At 46.1% G+C, this 24,045-nt stretch overlaps 1 protein-coding gene and 1 pseudogene across 2 annotated transcripts; one reads left to right on the top strand and one right to left on the bottom strand.

The window, feature by feature from the left end:
* The first annotated feature begins 1,928 nt into the window (after nucleotides 1-1,928).
* On the top strand, nucleotides 1,929-2,325 carry LOC129006340 (small ribosomal subunit protein eS12-like; annotated as a pseudogene).
* An 11,696-nt stretch (nucleotides 2,326-14,021) lies between these two features.
* Nucleotides 14,022-18,038, bottom strand: LOC129006286 (pulmonary surfactant-associated protein A2). Of its 2 annotated transcripts, XM_054435834.1 has the most exons (5): nucleotides 17,842-18,038; nucleotides 17,479-17,673; nucleotides 17,053-17,172; nucleotides 16,222-16,299; nucleotides 14,022-15,753 (listed from the first exon to the last, which is right to left on the bottom strand). In XM_054435834.1, the coding sequence occupies exons 1-5, from the start codon at nucleotides 17,846-17,848 to the stop codon at nucleotides 15,377-15,379; spliced, it is 777 nt and encodes a 258-aa protein (XP_054291809.1). In that variant the 5' UTR covers nucleotides 17,849-18,038; the 3' UTR covers nucleotides 14,022-15,376. The 2 variants fall into 2 exon arrangements, with proteins under 2 accessions (XP_054291809.1, XP_054291810.1); XM_054435835.1 differs by lacking the exon at nucleotides 17,842-18,038 and having other exon boundaries at nucleotides 15,377-15,753; nucleotides 17,053-17,112; nucleotides 17,566-17,665.
* Between the last annotated feature and the right edge of the window lie 6,007 nt (nucleotides 18,039-24,045).

The raw sequence follows: 24,045 nt of genomic DNA, 5'->3' as shown, positions 1-24,045 counted from the left end.
TTCTCTTTACATCATATAGTTGCTCTTTTATCATAGCTGAATAATTCTTTATATTAAACTTCCACTGCATAAATCACTTGTGGTTTCTATCTCTTGATTGGAACCAGTCTCATACAGTACTTGTGGCCCCCAAAATATTGAGATCCACCATACCTAGTCCCGGGTAAAACAAAAATATAAAAACTCTCAGCTCATTGCCTAGCACATAGAACACAATCCATTTAAGTAGCTGTTACTACCATGTGTTGGAGATGGAGGTCAGTTGCCGCATAAGGTCGGCAGCTCTGCAGAATCACCTTAGATGTTCCCTCTTGCCTGTTTAGCTTGAGCTGCATTCTTTCTGGTATAGCAGTAAAATAACAAGTAGCTAAAGCTATCACTTATGGAGCACACACTTCATCTCAAACAATGGGCCATGAGTTTTGTATGCACTATTTGCCCCATTTTGCAGTTGTAAAAGATGAAGATTAATGAAGTTGGAAACTTGCCCAAGTTTTCACAGTTGACCCTGGAAGAGCTGGAATTTGAACCCAGGTGTATCCAATTCCAAAAAACCAACGTCTTCACCACCACAATATATGTCTTCGTAGCATTTATTTCTGGGTCAAGCTCTGTGCTAAATGGTTCACAGTGGTTATGTAATGTGTTTCCTGTCACAGCTGTGTTTGTAAGCAGTGATTTGTTCCTGTTTTATAGATAAAGAGACTAAATGTCTCAACCAAGGCCTCTCAGTTAGTGAGAGGTGGAGACAGGATTGGAAACTGGCCCCCGACTCCAGAGCCCACACTGCTAATGTCTAGTATACTGCTTCCCTGGCTCACATAATAGAAGTGAACTTTGGGGTGTGAATGTACCTACTCCTGGGGACTGTGATGGCTGAAACAATGGAAAGCACATGGCATTTGACTCACATGCAGTTCCTGCTGCTCCCAACAATGCCATCCATGTGTGTTAATAAAGGATACAGAGCTGGTGAGGAGAAGCATGTAGGTATAGGACCAGGTGTGCCATGTCATCACTCTAATGTACCTAACCCTAAACCCAACTCTAACCCTCAGGGGCAGTGATGGCCTACCGCACCTGCATTAGGCTGGTTTGGAGGATCCGTGTTCATTGCCAACCCTCCTCTAGGGAGAGGGTTCCCTGACACTCAACATCTAGATCTGCCCATGGCAGATCGAGCCACTACGGAATCTTGCCTACACCCCAGGCTCTGATTCCACCTCACCAACTGTGATTAGTCCTCTTTGTGTGGGCTCATGGTTGTTCACTGGTTTGGCTCCAAGACCCTAGCTGCTAAAGGGGAGAGGGATATATGACACATTATGAGATCCAGAATATTTGCAGGTTGCTAAGAAAAAGCACAACTCTTCCAGATACTGAGGACCAAAGAGCATTTTCTCCTCTAGGTGTTCATAGAGAGGCTTTATAGAGAAGCCACATCCTCAACAATATCCCTGCAACAGATAGGGATCAATGTTCAAAATCATGATTGTATAATGTGTATCATGTCCCTCAACCAAAGCACAAAGCATTAAAAGTCATTCTTCAAGGAGTCAGTGGGAAGCAGTCAAGCTCACAGGTTCATGGCTCTGGTTAAATTGGTAATAGATTTAAGAATATTTGTCCAGAGGATCAAATACAACACGTACTCTGTAGGCACTTATCCACAAGTAGCATTTCTCTTAGCCAAGCTTTTGAAAAGTATAGTGTGGCTCTGAGGTTGAGATTCTACTTGGAATGCTGGAACTTTCCATTGCCAATTAAGAGACGAGCCATATAGCTTAATAACAAACTGAGCTGTGGCTTGGAATAGATCCTTTTATGAAAACTCATGCACCAGGTAGAACATTCCTCTCTTTCCCTGCTGCCACCAAGTTGTGTGGAGGTGGAGGCTTGAGATTGGGCTTCACCTGTAACCCACCATCATGGTCGAGGAAGGCATTGCTGCTGGAGGTGTAATGGACATTAATACTGCTTTACAAGAAGTGCTGAAGACCGCCCTCATCCATGATGGCCTAGCATGTGTAATTCGCGAAGCTTCCAAAGCCTTAGACAAGCACTAAACCCACCATTGTGTGCTTGCATCCAGCTGTGATAAGCCTATGTATGTCAAGTTAGTGGAGGCCCTTTGTGCTGAATACCAAATCAAACTAATCAAGGGTGATGACAACAAGAAACTAGGGGAATGGGAAGGCCCCTGTACAATTGACAGAGAGGGGAAACCTGTAAAGTGGTTGGTTGCAGTTGTGTAGTAGTTAAGGACTATGGAAGGAGTCTTAGGCCAAGGATGTCATCGAAGAGTACTTCAAATGCAAGAAATGAAGAAATAAATCTTTGCCTCACACATGGAAAGAGAAGAAAAAATGAAAGAAAGAGAAAGAAAGAAAGAAAGAAAGAAAGAAAAAAGAAAGGAAGGAAGGAAAGAAAGAAAGAACAAACGAATGAATGAAAGAAAGAAAGAGAAAGAAAGAAAGCATATTTCTGAAGAGAAGGCCAACCCACATCCCCTCCAAAGTGCGTGAAGGGAGTCCCTGCAGGCAGAGACAAGATTCTCTTCCGGAGGAAATTTGAGAGTTCCCTAACAAGGCAATGAATGAGTAACTGATTCCCCACAATTCCGCATCATAAAATGCAACAGCAATAAAAATTAGCCCAGAAAAAAATGTAAAGCAGGCATGTAACCATATATCCTGTGTGGCTACACATACACATATGCGCTTGCACACACACACACACACACACACACACGCTTGCAGCACATCTAATTTTGAGCAATAAGCCCTGTTAAAACTGGTTGAGAGAGAAATCCAGTTGCTATCAGATCTCTAGCTGGAATGGCTTGTCAGAATGTGGTACCCCAGTGGGAGACAGAACCCAGGAGAAAAAGCAGGTTTAGAGAGAAAAAGTTCATTTCTTGACATGATAAATTTGAGTTACCCAAAGTAACTAAATAAAATGATTTATTGTTTATTATTATTTCCTATAAATCTCCCTAAAGTTGGAGGATTTCCATTAAAATGATTATTTCTGATCCAGATTTGGTAGCCCTTGTTTCTGGAGGTCATTAGATAGCAGTATTCATTGTCTACTAAAACTACTCCTAGTCCATGATACCCACATCAGGTTATTTGCATCTGAGAGAATGCTTTCTGTGCTCCAGTGCAGAACAGGGTGGCAGGGCCCTACCATATGCAACAACCTGCAGGGCGCAGATACTGATCCTTTGGAGCTGATGCTGGTCAGTGGCCTGCACTGTGCCTAACAGTTGTGCGGGTCCGTAGGAAACAAACTAATGGGCTATCTCAATGTGGTTTCAAGTTAAAAATAAAAGGATCCAGGACACATCTTTGTTTTACACAACTGGAAATTACAAGAAGGATAGTTCATATTTTTTGCTTATATATGGTATCAAAGGCTGGAAAAGGATCAAGAAAAGTCACAAACCATTTAATATGATTTTTGGCAGGCATTGTCACACGATCATATAAATTATAACAGATGACTGTGTTCCCAGCCTGTGAGCTGTGAATATAGGTCAGGCTTGCAAATTATTAAGCAAAGCCATGCAAATGGACGTTGCTTGCACATGCTAGAATAGGACGACTAACTCGTTCTGGTTTGGCAGAGATTTTTCTTATTTTAGTACTTGTCTTAATCCATTAAGTGTTGTTATAGAAGAATAGCTGAGGCTGGGGAATTTATAAAGAAAAGAGGTTTATTTGGCTCACAGTTCTGCAGGCTGGGAAATTCAAAAAGTATGGTGTCAGCATCTGCTCAGATTCTGGTGGGGGCTTTTTGTGCTATGTCATAACATGGTGGAAAATCTCAATGGTGAGTGGACATGTGGGAAGAGACAAAACCCGAGGGGCATCCTGGCTTTACAACAACCCATTCCTGCAGGAACATTCCCACGAGAACTAAATCCAGTCTCATGAGAGAGCTGCAGTGCACCAAGTCATTCATGAGGGATCTGCCCCCATGACCCAAACACCTCCCACCAGGCACACCTCCCAACACTGCCACGTTGGGGATCAAAGTGCAACATGAGTTTTGGTGGGGACAAACTCAAACCATAGTAGTACTGACTGTCCCATGTCCTGTGAAACCCCTCGGTCCCTGGTAAGCCACGAAGGTTGGTCACCCTTGCTGGAGGCCTTCCTCCCAGGTGGTGACCCCTAGCTGTGTATTCACATTTGGGGGTGAGGCACAAAACACTGACTGCAATCTCTGCGGGGGAGTGGGGCTTGTTGACTGATGGAGCTCACCACAGAGTGTCTGAGCATCAGGTCAGCTCCTCATCGAGGAAACCAGCACACATCAGCCACTGGAGGCCCTTTGTCTGGGACATTCCTTTTCTCCACAAATGAATCCTCCGGACTCTGGCCTGTAGATTGTAAATTATGTTGCTCACTCTCTGGGGACTGGGGTCCCATCATTCAATATGTAGATTGTGGTTTAATCCTTGTGTTTAAACTTGACCTTACCTCCTCCTCCCAAACCTGTGTGGCTGAGACCTCCCATTCTGCAGTTTCTTCAGTTCAATTTAAATGACAACTCTCCTTTCTCACCTGGGTGGAGGAGACCCCTGGCTGAAGAGGGTAGAGAAAGTGGCCTAGAGTTCCCACTTATGCCCCTGTTTTCCTGTTTACAGCCTCACACTGTACCTCACCTCTTTAAGTGTGGATCCTTTCTGAGTCTCTGGGGGTGAAGTAGGGAGAATCTGTTGGCTTCTTCTTATTTTCTCCCTCTGGGGCATCCAAGTGAGAACATGCACCATTCTGCCAAATTACCACTCCTTTGTATACTATCTCCAAAATACGTGTCGAAATTCTTGGTTGCTGTTTTCTCCTCTCTTGTCCCTATTGTTCTTGAAGGATTTTACCTGTGCTCTTCCTCTACTGCCATTTTATTAGGATTTGGGGAGGGAGAGGAAATAAATTTGTGTTGCGAATCAACCATGTTTCATTGGACATCCATTTCTCTAGCAGTCTCTTTTTTGGTAACACCCAGTGGGCGGATGTTGGCACTTCTGGAACTATCTTCCATGTCTATTATCTTTTCTTTTCTTTTCTACCTTCTATTTATTTATCCAAGTCTGCTGCTTTCAGGGAGGATTCCAATCTTTCAGTTCACTAATCAGCTCTTCAGCTGCATACATTCCACTCCATAGTTCATCCACTCAGGTGGTTTTATTTGTTTAAACTATGAATTTTTTTTTGTTTTTTATTCCCATGATCAGTAATATAAAATGAACACATTGTTCACCTCTAACATCCCTAATTGATTCTTTTCCATCTTTTCTTATTTGAGAATATTCATTATACTTACTTCAAAGCACATTACTGGTTGTCTGTTTGTTCTGTTTTATCTTCAGATCTGGAGCCAGACAGCTGAGGTTAATCTGTGGCTACTCATGTTAAGCTATGTGACTTTGGATGAAGTTACTTAATCACTTGACACTTTAGTTTCTTCATTTGTAAAATGGCAATAAAAATAGTCCTACCTTAAACTCTTATAAGGTAGGACTCTTATAAGGTATTCGTGTCTATTGCAAACATAAAATAGTCCCACTTTATGTTTGCAATAGTGCCTGACACATAAACACTCAGTAAATATTAGCTATGGTTATTATGTTTCCTCAGGTGGAAGTCTCCCTTTCATGGTGGTGCTTCTCAAATGATATTTTTTGACAGTGAACTCATCTTTACCCATGAGATTTTCTGCAAGAAATCTGCTGACCTAGCTTGCTGTGAGGGAGGGCTGGAAATCGCTGGATGAGCTTGTGCTCCATGTTGCTTTCAAGGAGAGTGCAGAACAGGCAGAGGCACCATCAGGTGGACCAGCTGTGCTCTCACAGCTGGTCTTTGGGATGTGGCTGCTACTTAACTCTTCCTTGGCTTTGCCAGCCATATGGGGCCCTGTCCTGTCTTTCATTCCTAATACAGTTCATACCAGGAGACAGACATCTGTCCTGGTCATCTTGTCTGCCAGGGTGGGGTTGAGGGAGATATTCAGGGTCAATTCATCTAGCTCCTTCCACGGGGATACTTGTTTAACCCTCTGTCAGTAGCCCTTTGGTCCTGTCTTGTTCCAGGCATTCACCACCTCTGGGCATGGAATGCCTTGTTGCTGCTCCCACTGCTGTAATATATACTGTAGTATATACACGCAAGGATACATGTAGTGTGTCCTTGGCTGCTGCTCATGAGCTGGGCTGCAGTATCAAATCAGATCCTGTCTGTTTTTGGCTTCTCAGAAACGTGTCAGTGCTTCTGATTCTCTGGACATTTCCTGTTAACTTTTTGAGAACACTGATTTTTTTTCTTCCCTGTCATTTCTGGAGGATGGGCCTGGGTGGAGAGATGGCAGCATGTGCTCAGTCCACTATCGTGAAAAGGGAAGTCAGAGAATGTATAGAAAAGATAAGAAGTAAGCAGAATCTTGGAGAATGAGTAGGAGCAGCCAAAGTGAAAAGAGGAGAAAATGCCATCGTAGGCTGGGGAGATGGCCTGAGCGAAGGTGTGCAGACAGGAGACCACAGGGTAGGGTGAGGGGACACAAGCAATGCAATGTTTCGAGAGAGGCAAGACTTGTAAGGGAGAAGCAGGGCATGATAGTCTTATGTATCAGGTTAAGGGGTTTAACTTTATTCTGGAGACCCTCTGATGGTTTAAGAAAGTGACATAGGCTGGGTGCAGCGGCTCATGCCTATAATCTCAGCACTTTGGGAGGCTGAGGTGGGAGAATCGCTTGAGCCCAGGAGTTCAAGACCAGCCTGGGCAACATACTGAGACTCTTAAAAAAAAAAAGGAAAGAAAGAAAGTGACAAAGTCAGATGTGCATCTTGTCTACTGTGGAAGTTAGATTTGAGGGGGTGAGACTAGGGCCAAGAAGATCAGTTAGAAAGCTCTTGCAGAAGTCCAGGCTAGAAACTACAAATGCCTGAAAATTACCACAGCAGTATGTAAGGGATGGAGACAAGGAGTCAGATTCAACAAATATTCAGGAAGCAAAATCTATAGATAAGGAGGATTTTCTAATACTGTTTTCTTTAGATATCATAGAAAGATACTTCAACCTTCTTCCACTGTGACCATATGCTTCTTTTCTTTTCTTTTCTTTTCTTTTTAATTGCATTTTCTGCTTAAGTCGGCCATATGCTTTTTAAAAATTTGCAGAAGTTATTTTGACTGCAGATAGTTAATCCCATTGGTACTAGCATGTAAATTTTTATGACTATAGTCAAAGTTGAAAATATTTCTATCAAGTTTCATATATGAGCTATAAGATTACTGGGCATTTTAAGTTTTCTGTGCAGTATCTAATCTTAATAATTCTTGAATTGATAGAAGCATTATCCAGTTTGTCATAGATGGTCTTGTTGTAATAGTAGATTGAGTTTTATGTTGTCTTTGTAGATGTTAGTATTTCATATCAAGTTATAAAATTTAATCTTTCTTAGTGTGCACATCTAGAACTTGTGGACTTCGTCGGGATAAAATATATCAGACAAGCTAAGATGTAATCAGATACAGTGAGATGTGTAAGACATTTCATTTCACACAAAAGCATACTTCTATTTGCAATACTCCTCTAGTTCTGCCTTACTACACAGGAGCTCTAACAAAATACATTTACTGAAATTGCTCAAAAAAGACGTATTTATATGTCTGTGTTATAAGTGTATATATTGCACTATTGAGTATATTCTCTACAGGAGAGAACTTCCATTTTAAATAGGCATGGATGTGAACACCCTTACATGCTTAAAACTCCATACATATGATGGGGGAGAGAGTTTTCCATAGACTAGTTTCTGGCTCCATACTTGTTTCTCCTCCACTGCTGACATATTTCTGAAAACAGGTGCTGGGGAAATTTTTATTATTTAGATATCATCTCCGACCCTGCTGGCTGAATCAGAACAATATTCCTGGAAGCCATTCCTATGCTGGAAGTCTAGCAGTAATGCAACCACACATAGAAGTGACCGTAAACTACATAAAGCTGTCTCATCCCTAGCCAGATCCTAAAAATACCTATGACCACTCCAACATGAGGGGCATGAGGAGCAATGAGATGGAGGGGAAATCAGAGTGGAAAGAGTCAGCCATCTTAACTACAGTCAAGTGCTTCACGAGGACATTTCAGTCAATGACAGACCATATGAGACCATGATGGTCAGGCAGGGGCACATGACAGGCCGGCAGCAGGGGCAGGAAGGACTAGCAGCTCTTCCCTGACTAGCAGCTGGGGTTCTGCCTCCACCTGCCTCCCCAGGACAGAAGCCAGATGAGCTGGACCATGATGGTCCCTTCAGATTATCATACTATATTTTTCCTGTACCTTTTCTGTGGTTAGGTATGTTTAGATAGACAAGTACTCGCCATTGTGTTACAATTGCCTAGCATATTCTGTACTGTAACACGCTGCAATGGCTCATAGCCTAGAAGCAATAGGCTATACCAGGCAGCCTAGGCATATAGTAGGCTCTACCATCTAGTTTTGTGTAAGTACACCTGATGACGTTTGCACAACAACAAAGTCACACAAGGATGCATTTCTCAGAATGCATCCCTGTCGTTAAGCAATGCATGACTGCATTTGCCCTTAAAATAGCTTACTTTTGCAAAGTCTGTAAAAACATATTACCATCTCAAACATTGCTAAAGCCTCTCCCACCATGGCCTTGTAAGGAGCCCATGCAAGCAAAGGGCTCTGCAGTTTACTGGTGAATCCTTCTCTATTGACAGCATTTGAAAAATGATTCTGGCAGACAGAAATCCATTTGCTATCAGATCTCTACCTGGAATGGCTTGTCAGAATGTGGTACCCCAGTGGGAGACAGAACCCAGGAGAAAAAGCAGGTTTAGAGAGAAAAAGTTCATTTCTTGACATGATAAATTTGAGCTTTTGAGGGCTATCCTGGCAAAGGTACTAGTAGGCCGGTATTTATTGATACATCTGTAATTCTAGTACCACCCTCCTATTAAAGAAAATTCAAACAATCTAAAGGAATGCAGGGAAAGAGAAAAAAGAAACAACAAGAAAGCATATTGTACATGATACTCAAAATTTCAGCCACTGGTGTGGCCTGTTTGCTGACTAGTTAGAATCTCGGAAAAGGTCCTAGAGGGTCTCCCTGTGACAAGCATTAACCATTTTTTGCCAGATCAGAGGAAGGTCAGGGTTGGGGGCACTGTGGAGGTCTCAGGGGAGCGGCTATTTACCAAGAAGGATGGAAGAATTCCAACTTGTAATAATTTATAGGGTTTTACCGATGTGTTCTAGAGCCTGCTGCTGGTTGTGTGGCCACATGGCTGGAGATAGAGTCCCAGCTCTGGCAGAGGAGGAGGCCTGGGTTGGGTTTGCAGGGGCTGAGTTCCTCTAGCTCAGGCCATATAGGTAGCACAAATTCAATTTTTTATATCTACATTAATACTTACAATTTTTATGTTAACGCAGTCCCCTATATAACCAAGTGTTTTCAGTCACAGTTGTTTCAGATGAGTGTTTATTTGAAGCTGGAGCCTTTATTTGCTCATAGTCACTGTCTCCTGACAAATAATCCTCCAGCACTCACCTAACAGGTCCTCTGAAATTAGTAGACTTGAAAGCATCAGTAACACACCAGTTGGTTTCAGAAGACCCTACCTACAGTTGGGAATCTGACAGGTGCATGATGTGGACTCTCCACAGGGCTCACAGGTCAAGGAACACGTGCTCCCCACCAGCAGAAGGCAGGCACTGGACTGGTGCATGCGGAGTGGGACCCTGTTGCCTTGTAGGCGTGGGACATTTCAGCATGGGTCACGTGTTCCCCACACCAGTCCCTCTGCCAGGGCCTCACCTGGATCACCCTAATTTATTGTCTTTTCAGCTCAATGAGGTAGATACTGTTGGCATCCCCTGGTTACAGACCGGAATCTGAGGCTCCAAGAGGTTTAGGGACGTGCCCAATGGCCTGCCCATGCTGGAGTCCCTCTGTCTTCTCCAGAGCCTACCCTTGCCCCCTGCACTGCTGCCCGGTGTCCTTGTCCATGTCAGAGTCTGCTGTCCCCTCCTTATTGTGTGCTTCCCGCTTCTAGGCTGGCACAAGGTAGGTACTTGGGAAATACTGGCGAAAGTTGGAAGAAATGAATGAATGAAGGAATGAAGTCTACATGGTCGAGGAGGCTGGGTGGCACAGGCTCAGGCCATATTTTGGAATAGTTGAGCCTTCTTGAAATCTAATATCTGCCCCCACTTGACGGTTTCACACAATTCCTTAAATTGTGACTATAGCGAAAAAAGAGATGACCAATCCTGAGGTGATGATTTCCCTTAATAGCCCCTTGAGATATGACCCCAAAGGCTCAGCTGGAGCTGCAGGGAGATGCCAACCGCATTGTTCACTGCCAGCCTGTAGGCCCAGAAGGGGGTGTTGGCAGAGAAGGAACCTCCCAGCCCAGGAGTCAGACTTTCCACTGGGAGCAGCCTGGGAAGCTTGCAGTCAGCTGAAAGTTCTCTCCCAACACAGTGTATGTGGCAGATGTGTTCCCTAACTCCCGCAAGGTGACTTCAGAGCAGCTGATCTGGCTTCTGTCCTGGGAAGGCAGCTGGAGGCAGAACCCCAACTGTTAGCCAGGGAAGAGCTGCTAGCCCTTCCTGTCCCTGCTGCCTGCCAGCCCTATGCCTCTGTCTGAGCACAGCTTTGTCTGGAGAGCCTAAGCCCTGGTGGGGCTTTGTGCGTGTGGTTCTAAAGGTGTCTGAAGCCCACTGCCCCAGAGAGAGACAGACACCATGAGAAGCTCCTCTGCCCAAGGCACCATTCCTGCTTTGACAGATACTCACACTCCAGAAGGCTTGTCGGATGCGTGCCAGCCACATTTGGTCCTTTCCTTTGCTCCGGTCCCTTTGTCTTACCTTGCCATCCTCCCTATTTATTCATGGAAACACCGCTGGAAGCTCCCAGGAGAAGACTCACGCTAGGATAGGTGGATGCAGGGCAGCTGCAGTAGGTGGAAATGAAGCAAACCCAGAAGATTCCTAACCCCAGGCTCCTGGATGTCCTGCTGAGGGGAGGGCCAGAGTGTGTTTGAAATACCAGCCTCATTCGTGCTCATACACAGCATGCTTCAGTGGCCCTGCTCACCATACACCATACACCATCCACAGAGCTCAGGAAAGACTTCACATTCATTCGTGAGCCCAAAGGCATTGGGGTACAAGTCTGATGGGGTACAAGCTAAATATTGTCACATGCCACTAACCATAGGAAGTGTCTCCTGCCTCACCCAAAGCCTCTGCTTGTCCAGGCCCCTACAGGTAGGGTTGCCAGGTAAAATGCGGAGCACCCTGAGGAATGTGAACTTCAGATAAACATTGAATACATTTTTGGAATAAGTGTGTCCCAAATACTGCATACGACTCACTGAATAAACTACCTGTGTATCTGATATTCAAATTAACTGGGCGGCCTATATTTTTCTTTTCTTTTTCTTTTTTTTCTTTTTTTTTTTTATTTTTTTTGAGACAGTCTCACACTGTCACCCGGGCTGGAGTGCAGTGGCACCATCTCGGCTCATTGCAACCTCCGCCTCCCAGGTTCAAGTGATTCTCCTTGCCTCAGCCTCCCAAGTAGCTGGGATTACAGGCACCTACCACCATGCCCCGCTATTTTTTTTAATATTTTTAGTACAGACAGAGTTTCACTATGTTGGTCAGGCTGGTCTCAAAATCCTGACCTCGTGATCCACCCGCCTTGGCCTCCCAAAGTGCTGAGGTTACAGGCATGAACCACTGCACCCGGCCTATATTTTTATTTTTTAACCCAGCAACCCTAACATTACTGAGCTATCACCGGTGCAGATAATTGAGGAATAACTAATAGCTATTGTCCATGACTCATTCTTTGGTTCCATAGGCTTCTAACTAAAAAAAAAAAAAATCTTACCTGGACTATTACATAATTACACCTGTTCAGGGAAGTCCCCCAGCATCTACTCCTGCAGATCTCAGGCACATCTTTGGTGTATCCACCAGAATGATCTTTCTATGCGAAAAATATGACAAGGTTAGGCCTAAATTCAATATTCCTTTACAGTTTCCTGTGTCTCTCATGGAAAACAAAAACAAAACCTTACTGTGTTCACAAAGGCTTTGTCCCTGGAGCCCTCCACAACCCTCCTGCCTCACCATGGTTCGCCGTAGGTTTCATGGCAGATGAGAAAGAGCGAACCAGAGAATGTCAGTGTGTGTTCACATCCCAGGCCCAAGATGGGAGGAGGGAAGGGGTGCCCCGCTCAGTCCCTTCTTCTCCCTCCTTAACTGAGCTCCTGTGGTGGAGCTATGAAATGAGATGGAAAAAATATAAATGTCATAAAAGGACAGATCAAAATTCCATCCTTTGTAAATATATCTATTTATCTATAAAATATAAAAGAATCACTGGCTGGGCAAGGTGGCTTATGCCTGTAATCCCTGCACTTTGGGAGGCCGAGGCAGGAGGATCACTTAAGGTCAGTTCAAGATCAGCCAGGCCAACATGGTGAAACTCTGTCTCTGCTAAAAATACAAAAATTAGCCAGGTGTGGTGGCACACACCTGTAATCCCAGCTACTTGGGAGGCTGAGGCAGGAAAATCACTTGAACCTGGGAGGCAGAGGTTCCAGCGAGCCAAGATTGTGCCACCTCACTCCAGCCCAGGCAGCAAAGAGAGACTGTGTCTCAAAAATAGAAATAAAAAAATAAAAGAATCAATTATCTTAGAAGTATTAATATTAGGAAAAAAATGAGAATGCTAAAAGATGGTTGGGTATAAGATGAATAAAAAATAAATCAAGAGTTTTTCTCATAAACCAGCAATAATTAATTTAAAATATGATAAAATAGTAACAATAGCAAATAAATGCCTAAAGAAAGTAAAAATAATCCTCACAAGAAATGAGAAGACATAAATTTTCAGAGTCTTAATGTATTTACTTATGAAGCTTGGAATACACGCGGTCCTGGATTTATGGGAGTTTGACTTACAATTTGTAGACTTTACATTTGTCCAAAAGTGATGTGAATTCAGGAGGAGCCACACTTCAAGTACACATACAACCATTCATTCATGAGATAGTCATGAGATAGTCAGCACCCTATTATAAAATAGACCTTGTGTTAAATAATTTTGCCTAACTGCAGGCTAACATAGGGTTCTGGGCATGGTTAAAGTAGTCTAGGCTCAGCTATGATGTTTGGTATGTTAGATGTATTAAATGCATTTTCCATTTAAGATACCATTTTGCAATGTGTTTATCAGGACCTAACCACATCATAAGTTGAGGAACATTTGTACATGCTTCTCCTTGTTTTTCTCTTAATTTAGGGGAAGGCTCAATAATGTGTGTGCTGGGTCCCAAGCACATGTGGAATGGTGACCAGATTAAAAATTATCATTCAGAAAAGAATCAGAAATTATTCCCCTCATTCTCATCTGATTTTGTGGGTTTTGATCCAGAGCTTCTCTCTGCCCAAGAAAAGCAGTAAATCCATGAGAGAGAGTGTTCGCAGGTGTGAGGGTGGGAGGAGTGGGAGCCTTTCTGGAGGTGGGACACATATGTGGCTGCCTCCTCAAGCAACCGGGGACATTGTCTCAATCCTGCACAGCCCTGGGGTATGGGGGAGTGGTCCCATTTCGAGCCGACATGAGACTAGGATGGCTCACTGAGGCCTGAACTGAGCCCTGAGTGCCAACATTACTGCTGGGCTGCAGAAATCATTCAGGCGGCTGCACAGAGGACAGAAGGCATTATATCCCCACCCACAAGTGGACCACATGGATTGAAGATGCCCATGTGTTCTTCCAAATGGTGTCTGTGGCTCCCCATCCCCCTGCAGCATCATAAGGAGGAGAGCAGTTTGCCCCCGTCATCAAACAAAGAAAGCACATCCTGAGATTGAATTTTCCAATCTGGAGGAAAGTAGGGGCTCAGAGCCAGAGTTCATCTGATTTACAAAAACAGAAATGTGATGTTTCTTGGAACCAAAGCTATGGAAACTCATGTGAACACATTCACGATTTATTATGCTTAAATCATCTTTATTCAGCTCAGGGGTGGGGTGGCTGGGAGCATGAACTTCAGGTCCAGGAAGATGGGTTTGGATCCAGCCTTTGCCATTTGCTCTCTGGAATAATACTTAAAACATTTAACTCCTCTAAGCTTCAGTGTCCTTATAAAAAATGGGGTAAACAATACTGGTCCCATGAAATTGTGTGAAGATTGAATAGTACATAATAAACTATTAAAAGGGCTTGTCAAGGTGTGTGGCACATGGTATGTGCTCGTTCAATAGCCTTTGTGTGTAGTAATGGTTCTGGTAGTAATTTTGCTAGCTGGAGAGATGGTAATAATTGTGACAGCAACAAGTATTTTTATTCCCATTTCACAGATGAAGATATAGGCTTAGTGAAAATAAATAAATATCCCCAAGAGTCACCGGGTACCATGCCCACCCCAAGACACATCCTAAGACCTGGCACATGTTAATTTTAATGATTATCTGGGTGAATGGATTAATAAAAGGGGAAAGTGGAGCCGGTGGTGTGGGGGGTGATGTGAATGCCCACCGAGGTCTGAAGTGGGGTGCAGATTTGTTCATCAGCAGAAAGTTACTCGGGTCATGTCTGCAGTGGGGGGCTCTTCCCTAGAGGCCTAGGCCGGCTGCCTCCAGGTCAGGGGGCTGAGTTGGCATCCAAAGACTCAAAGGAGTGAATCATACATGTCAGTCACAGGGTTGGCTTGGGCACCACCGTGCTGGGGCACCACTGGGCCCTCTGACCACCTGGAGAGCCTGACCAGGCCTGCTACAGAGACCTCAGAGTGCCAGAGAATCTATACTGTGTCCTTAGCTCCACACAGTCAGGGCTTCCCTGAAGTCTGCCTCTCTCTGTCATTATGCTTGGCCAGGACTGCTCATCCTGATGGCACTGGGCAGGCAGTGGGCTGCAGAGGGAGAGCTGAGGGGACCAGGAGGCAGGTTCTCTGTGTGACTTCGGAGGGTCTTTCTACCCCAAGACCTCACTGCTGCCATCTGTAAGTGAAGGAACTGGACCAGATGGGGAATAAGGAGGGCTCCATCTCATGCCGAAGGCCAAGGCTGGGAGTGGCTGCCTGGGGTGCAGTGCTGGGAGGGTTTGCAAGGGGAGTGTCAAGGCTGGTCAGTGATTATGGGGAAGAGTCAGGGCCCATCAGGGGAATGAAGTGGCTAAGGGTGCCTCTAGCCCTAATAGCCACAAGTGAATTCTGTTGAAAGGGAGTTCTAGCATCTCACAGACCAAGTGGATCCTGGAGATGGAAACCGAAGGCCAGACAGGATCCTCCCTGTCCCATGGCCTAAATTCCTCTCAGAACTCACAGATGGTCAGTCGATACTGCAGGCAGTTCCTGTCATTCCACTGCCCGTCTGTGTACATCTCGACACATTGCTCTTTTCCCCGACCTGCGGGCTCCCCTCGGTACCAGTTGGTGTAGTTTACAGGGGTCCCGTCTGAGTAGCGGAAATCTCCAGGGCTTGGGCCCTCAGTCAGGCCCACATAGGCATACGTATTGTACTTCTTCACGAAGCTTGCAATGGCCTCATTTTCCTCTGGACTCCTTGGGACAGCAATGCGGCCGCCTGCTCTGGCACATGCCTCCTGAATGGCATCAAAAGTGACGGACTGCCCATTGGTGGAGAAGACCTTCTCTCCTACTGTCATTATGGAGCCCTGCAGACTAAGGGCTGAGAGCAGAGGAGTCCGGGTCAGGCCACTGACCACTTTGTCTCTAAGCCACCTCCCTCACCTGGGGTCTCTGCTACCAGATTCTCCCCAGTCTCTCCATCTCTGCCTCCCTCTGTGTCTTCTCTTCCTCTTCCAATTGCAGTTTTCTAAATTCACTTTTAGACTCTTCTCCATTTATTCATTCACCTAAGTAACAATTACTTATTGCCAGAAATGGTGCAATTTCCTGGGATTCAGTGGAAAGCAAGACAGGCAGAGAACTTGCTTTCTTATGAAATGGGAAGTGAATTGTGTCTGCTTTTGTCTCCTCTGGGCCATTCAAAGACATCAGAAAAGCAAGCATCATTCCTTTCCCCAAGACCTGCATGTGCACGCTTGTTTGTCATCTCTATTCTAGAAGCTGGTGCTGAGAATGAGGGGAATTTGTGGGAAACTCCTACCCTGTGAGGCCCACGGGGTCCCCTTACCTCCCCTTGTCTGCAGGATTTGATGTCTGAAGTCGTGGAGTGTGGCTTGGAGCTCCTCATCTAGATGAGCTGGAAGCCCTGTGGAGAGCGCCCCATACAGAAAGAGGGGCAGGCCAGTGAAGACCCCCACTTGCTGCCACGTAGGCATTTTGCCATCTGCAATCCTGGAACTCTGCCCATTCATTGCTGCTAGGCACTGCCTAGGCCCCGGGCTCAGAGGGTCCACGAGATTCCAGTGTGTCTCCACACCCCGTGGTCCCCCATTCTTTAGTGAAGCCTTGCCCCTGCTGCGATCCCCACCCCTTGTCCTCTTTCCTGCTCTGTCCTTCGAGGGGCTCTGTCTGCCCGCCTCTGTGGGGCAAGTCCCTCTCCCACACCCTCCACCAAGGGCAAGCATGATGCTCTCTGCACTGCCCTGATGGACTTGCTTACGGCTCTGAGCTTCAAAGTTCCCCTCTGTCTGTGGGGCTCCTGGTCACACCATCTGCCTGGATGCCTGGTCCGCATTCACCCTTCAGACTTCCCCCAGCAACTCCATCCCAGGATGTGCCTCCCCTGCCTCCCAGTGCTGTCCCTCGTCTCACACCTGACTCAGTGTGTCCTCATCGGCGGTCATGAGGCACGGAGGACTTCCCACACCTGCCCTTCCCTGAATTGTGACTACACTCCCCAGACACCTCAGCTTTCTCCCTCAAATTCATATTCTCTTACTTAGGTTGAGCCAAATGCCCTTGGGGAACCTGTAGGGTTTGTCTGATCCCCATCACCCCTGTGTAACTTCAGGGTCGCTGTGCCCATGTTTCCACTGCCCACCTGCCCCACCCTGCTCACCTGGAGGGCCCCTCTCCCCAGGCTCTCCCTTCTCTCCACGCTTTCCAGGGACACCAGGGGCTCCAGGCAGCCCATCATTCCCAGGAGGACATGGCATTTCTCCAGGTGGACCCATGGGGCCTGCAGAGAAAAGAGACATGGATGTGTGGGATCAGTCACCCACAACTGGTTGGAGCTAGTGAGATTCGATGCCCATTATCACTGGGGCTGGCTCAGCTATCACTCCGTGGGCACTATGAGGACAGACTCTCCAGGATGCGCCATCCTAAGGGCCCCAGGAACCCACCAGCCCTGCAGGCTGAAGTCCCACCCAGCTTACTACAGCCCCCAGCTCACTATGGCCCACAGCCTAGGGGCCTGGACAGATGGGCCTCCTGAAAAGGGGTCTGTGTCCCTCAGCTGAGGGTAGAGTCTCCAGCACAGTACCTGGAGGGCCAGGGTCTCCTTTGACACCATCTCTCCCGTCCCTGCCTGGCAGGCCATGGGATCCAGGAGTGCCGGGGATACCAGGGCTTCCAACACAAATGTCCTTCACTTCGCACGCAGCACCAGAGGCTGCCGTCAAGGTGAGGGTGAGGGCCAGAGGGCACAGCCACATGGCTCTGGCTCCAGCTGCTGCTCCTGCAGGAGGGATGGCCATGAGCCCATCTGCCACTTCTGCCAACATCTCCCCCACTGTGCTCTGTCAGGACTCAGGAAGCTGGGCAGAGCCCGAGAGGCAGGGCGGGCGAGACCAGAGTGCTGGGAAGACCCGAAGCGCCCGGGAAAATTCCCAGCATCATCTGGCACCTGGCATGGCCTCATGCTTCAGGCCTCTGGCTGGAGGTTGTGGGGTCTCCAGGCTGCTGAGGAGGAGGAAGAGTAAGGAGCTCTGGGGAGCCCGGGGACCTGGGCTCCAGTGCAGTCTCCTCTCTGTCAGTGCCTCACTATGTTACTCTGGGAAACTGGCTTCACCTCTCTGACTTCAGCTGAATCTTCCGTGCTCTGCAGAAAACCTGCCCTGTCCCTCCCAGGCTGTTAGGAGGAAGGATGAGGTCACTCACTCACTGACTCACTCCATCTGTCCCTCATATGCCCAGTTACCTTCTTTTCAGGCTCCAAGAAATCAGCGACCTGAGAATGAAAAGAGATGAATGGGGCCCACAGCCTGGGCCCTTCAAGGTGATGATCAGGGGGGTGATGACCCTCTCACAGTCAGTGATGAGGTCTTCCTTCCTCTTGGGGTCTGTTCTCCCACTCCCCCCGCTTAGGCCCTGCTGAACCCTGTAGGGATGGATCTGGCCAAAGAAGATAACAAATATGAGGATCTTTGCATGTCACCTATGTTGACTGTGCTGTGAAACACCTCCCAGTGGAAAATGGGGAGTTGCCCTCCTTCCCAGCCTGGGCCTTGGTCAGGCCTGTGGCTGCTGGGCTGGTCCTCTCTGCCTGCAATCTTCAAGCTAGAGAACACCCAGGGGATGGGGCTAAACTCACCCACACACAGAACCTCCAGCTGCTTGGGTCTCTGCCTCCAAGTCAGAGGGTAAGGTAGACAGCAGCATTTATAGGTGTGGGGGCTGCCAGGCTTCCTCCCCACTCCTGAGAGCCCTACCACAAAACCTGTGCTCCAGGCAGGAAATGGGCATGGTGTTTACACAGCACGTTTCCCCAAAAGCACTCAGGCTGGAGGATCTCAAAGGACCCTTGAGGGGAGCACAGAACCTGCCAAAGAGGAACTCCAGGTCTGTAAGAAGAGAAATCCCCCCCTTGGCTGAGGTCACCCACCCTGTCCCTAGCAAGCTCCTTAGCAGTGAAAGCCGAGAGCCCTTACACAGGCACTAAGGAAGCCCCATTGGGTTCCTGGTTTAGATTCAGACAATGAAGAAGTCACTGCTCCAGCTGAGGTTGGTCAGGTTGATCCAGGCCAACTTGTCTGCCCTGTGACCTGGCTCAGCCCTGAGCCCCAGGCCCCCCCACCAGCCTGTGTCCCTGGAGCCTGCAGCCAAGTTGGTGGGCACATGGGCAGAGTAGCAGGCAAATATGCTGCACGTTCCACTTCCCTCTGCCCTAGCCAGTTCAGCTGGAGGAGTCAGGGCAGCACCTGGAATGTCACGGGAGAGCTGCAGTTTCTGTCTTTGGTAGAACATCACTTTGGGTGATGTCTGGCAACCTGCAGTGTTGATTATGCTAAGTGTCCCAGTGATATATGAAGCCCTAGTTGTTGAGGTCCTGGTTCAAGCATCTGGATTAAGAGGGAATCTCCAACTGTGGAGGTGGTAATGATGGGAACCAAGACAGGAAAATCTCCCCTGGCTTATTTGGAATTGGTTTGAAAAATCCCAAACCATTGTCGAGTCTGGAGCTCTTCCAGGGAGTGGAAGCTCAGCCAATGGACCCCACTCCCAGGAGCAGGAGGCTGGGCAGTGCCAATTTGTAGCACGGAGTCTTTCGGCTGCCCCAGTGCTGTCTGCCACACCATGTGGTGGGTACTAAGCCAGGTGTGGAATGGGGGAGTCAGGCCAGTGCAGGGTGGGGGCAGGTGGGGCACAGCTCCAGCAACTTGGCTGTGGGGAGGCAGGGCTGTTTTGCAGGTGATGAGCAGGAACAGAGGCCAACTCAGATGTGCAGGGCCTTGTGGTTGGCAGGGCAGGGCTTGGCTTTAGGGGAAAGGCACACCTGAGTTTTGACCCAGTGCTGTCACTTATTAACCAGGTGGCCTTGGTCAGTTTCATTTTTCATTTTATTATTCTGAAACAACATCAAAATTACAGAAAAATTGCCAGTATGATACGACTTTTTTTTTTCCCTGAACCTATGAGAGTAGGTTGTCAACATGAAACCCCGACACCCCAATACTTTAACGTGTTTTTCACGCAAAGGCATTTTCGCATTATAACCATAATCAAGAAATTAACAGGGATAAAATAACTCCAAATAGCCTTCAGGCCCTATGCAAAATGTACCCAATGCCCCAATAGTGTCCTTTATAGCAAAGGATTCGTTTCTGAGCCATGTGCCTTATTCGGTTGTCGTGCTTCTCCAGGGTCCTGAAACCCACAAAGTCCCTCTGTCTTCCCTTCACCTTCATGACCTGAACACAGTGTGAAGCTCACAGGAGAGTTACTGTGTAAAATGCCCCTCACTTTGTTTGTTTGTTTGTTTGTTTGTTTGTATTGCCTTACAGTTAGATTCAGGTTCTGTAACTTCGGCAGAAATACCACGGACACCCGGCTGCGCTCTTCTCCCATTCTACCCGGCGGCATGTGACTTTAGTTTGCCCCAAGACTGAGGATGTTCGTGTTGATCATTTAATTAAGGTGGTGGGTGTCACAATTCGCCACTGCAAATTTATTCTTTTTCTGGTTTTAATCAGTGACTATGTTGTGGGGACGCACTTTGGGACTGTTGTAAATATCCCATCCCTCATCACGCCGTCTTTGTTGCCAATTGATTGATTTGTAGCAATGTGGACTCGTGAGCGAGGCTTGCCACTGACCGCCAGGGGGAGCCATGCACTCGCCTGCGGGCTGCAAGGGACACTATCCGAGTTTGGTGTTGAGACAGGTACAGTTTACCAGCACGTGGCACCAGCAAATCTAAAGAATGTCGTTAAGAAGCACAAGTTTGTCATTCTTAGCACTAAGAATTGCCGCAGTTCCTGCTGAGTTCCGAGTGTCCCTGCCAGGCCACTCAGCGGCGTCCACAGCCTCCTCCCCCTGCTTAGGCCCCATTGCCCCCGCCGGTCCACTCTCCTTCAGTGCCCTTCTCACTCTCCTCGGGGCTTCATCCCCCATGTTGGGCCACCTCCCTCTGCGGGGACATCCTCTTCACACTGCCAGGCCCTGGGTGCCCACGCGAAGCCACCTCAGAGTCCACAGTCTCACTGCACTCCGAGTCCCACTCCCTGTGGCAGGACCCCCTCCTCACCCAGTGTGACTGAAACCAGGAAGACGACGCTTTCCCACATGGGCAAGGTAAGACTGAAGGGGCACAGAGTGGGAGCCATGCACCGCCCTAAGGACAGCCCACGGGGGTCTCTGCAGATTCGAGACCTCTCTCTTAGTGCTCAAGGGACTCTTTCCTTCCCCGTTCTCCAGCTGCACTGGGTGCTAGCAGTGGGAAGAGCCTGTCTGTGGCTGCAAGAACTTTCCCGTCGTTTTGGATCATCGCAGCACTCTATGAGGCGTACAGAGGGTAAGTAAATCCCCATTCCATACTTCAGTCAACTGAGGCTGACAGGGGTTACATGGATTGCCAAAATTACCTAGAAATCCTCTTTCCAGCTCAGTCCTCTGCTAGAACCTTCCCAGAGTCAGAGGGATGTGCTTAATCTACCTGTACCTGGAGACAAAGAGATGCATAAATTGATTTACTAATTATGGATATATTTCAATATCACTTCTACTGTCAGAATCTAAGGGGCAGCTCAGCCACATTAAGGGAATGGAAATTGACGCTTCTTTTCCTTGATGCAGCCAGCAAACTAAGCAAATATGTGTGTATGTATTATAAATATATGTACACACATATATTGTGTGCTGTATATTTACACACATATCTATATTACTTTGGCACATCTAATAAATGTCACTGCATTCTTAAAAAGCATAACACAATAAATCTATTACCTAGAAATGACATATTTTAATTTTCATCAACACAGCCCTCTCACCTCTCTACCCTGAGCATTTTGAGTCTTCCAAACCCCAGAGAAACATGTCATGTTTTATTCAGGCTTTGAGGAGAGGGAGACAGTTTTTCCCATTCTGTGCCTTGGAGGAATTGAAACTGGCAGATGGCAGCAACTATCTCCAGTGAAATAGGCTCAGGAAAACACACGTGCGCACACACACACACACACACACACTGACTTTGCATCACTAAGACCCTACTGCAGATACTCTTCTACAATAAGTGTTTTCTCTTACATACCCCAGCCATATTTTCAGATTGACACATAGGGATATAACTGTAACTATAATCTTTTCTTGGGGTTTGCTTGTTTTTAATTTGGGTGATTTATTCTTTACTCTTTTCAATTTTAAAAAATTTCTTATTTTTAATGGACACATAATTTTATATATACATGGGATATAGTGAGATATTTTGATACATGTATGCAATAATCAATGATCAAATCAGGGTAAGTTGCATACCCATCACCCCAAAAGTGTATCAATATTTAGTGATAAGAACATTCACAGTCTTCTCTTTTACCTCTTTGAAAGTATATAATGAGTTATCGTTGACTATGGTCACCCTCCAGTGCTCTAGAAGGCTAGAACTTATTGCTCTTGTCTAGCTATGATCTTTTATCCATTGACCAAGCTCTCTCCATCCTTCATTCTCTTGGTCTTCCCAGCCTCTAGTATGCTCTGTTCTACTGTTTACTTCTGTGAGATTAACTTTATTTTTAGCTTCCACATATGTGTGAGAAGATGCTGTGTTTAACTTTCTCTTCCTGGCTTTATTTCACTTAGCATGATGGTTCATCCGTGTTGCCATGAATGACAGGATTTCATTCTTTCTTAGGGCCGGACAGTATTTCATTGTGTATAGTTATCGCATTTTCTTTATCCGTCCATTGGTAGACACTTAATTTTATTCCACCTTTGGCTATTGTGAATAGTACTACAGTAAACATGGGAGTGCAGATACTTCTTGAACATACTGCGTTCCTTTCCTCTGAATATATTCCTTTGAATACTGAGTAGTGGAATTGTTAGATCATATGGTCTTTCTATTTTTCATTTTTTGGAGGAATCTCCACTCTGTTTTCCATAATGACTGTACTACTTTACATTTCCGCCAACAGTGTATAAGAGTTCACTTTTCTCTGCACCCTTGCCAGTATTTATCAGTTACTGTCTTATTAATAAGAGACAGTCTACCTGGGGTAAGATATCTCATTGTGGTTTGATTGACATTTTCCTTAGGAGTAATAGTATTGAGAATTCTTATTTTTATATTATATCTATTATTTTCTTTTAGACACGGTCTTGCTCTGTCACCCAGGACAGAGCGCAGTGACACAATCTCAGCTCACTGCAGCCTTCACCTCCTGGACTCAAGCAATCCTCCCAACTCAGCCTCCTGAGTAGCTGACACTATAGGCATACACCACCATGCCCAGATAACTTTTTATTTTTGTAAGCATGAAATCTCACTATGTTTCCCAGGCTGATCTCAAACTCCTGGGCTCATACCAGCTTCCCACTTCAGCCTCCCAAATTATTGGGATTACAGGCAAGAGCCACCATGCCTGGCCAAGCATTTTTAATATACTTGTTGACAATTTATATGTCTTCTTTTGAGACATGTCTGTTCAGATCATTTGCCCATTTTAAAATTGTATTATTTGGATTTTTTTGCTGTGGACTTGTTTGAGTTCCTTGTGTATACAGGATATTAACTCCTTATTGGATTAATAGTTGCAAATATTTTCTCCAATTCTGCAGGTTTTCTCTTCACACTGTTGATTGTTTGTTTTCTCTGCAGATGCTTTTTAGTTTGATATAATCCCATTTGTTTATTTTCGCTTTTGTTGCCTGTGCTTTTGAGGTCTTTCATAAAATCTTCACCCAAACCAGTGTCCTGAGGCACTTCTCCTGTGTTTATTTCTAGTAGTTTCATAGTTTCGGGACTTACATTTAAGTCTTTAGACCATTTTGTGTTGATTTTTTGTATGTGTGAGAGAGAGGAGTCCAGTTGCATTCTTCTGCATATGAATATCCAGTTTCCCCAGCATCATTTATTGAACAGACTGTTCTTTCCCCCAATGTATGTTCTTGATGCCTTTGTCAAAAATCAGTTGACTATAAATATGCGAATTTATTTCTGTGTTCTCTATTGTGTTCCATTGCTCTATGTGTTTATAACAGCACCATGCTGTTTTGGTTATCATAGATTTGTAGTACATTTTGAAGTCAGGTCGTGTGATGCCTCCAGCTTTTCGCTTTTTGCTTAGTGTTGCCTTTACTATTTGGTGTCTTTTTATGGTTCCATACAAAT

The sequence above is a fragment of the Pongo pygmaeus genome, chromosome 8 (assembly GCF_028885625.2).
Source record: "Pongo pygmaeus isolate AG05252 chromosome 8, NHGRI_mPonPyg2-v2.0_pri, whole genome shotgun sequence".
NCBI classification, from domain to species: Eukaryota; Metazoa; Chordata; class Mammalia; order Primates; family Hominidae; genus Pongo; species Pongo pygmaeus.
Note: the sequence above shows the minus strand (reverse complement) of the source record. Positions and strands in the feature narration are given on the sequence as shown.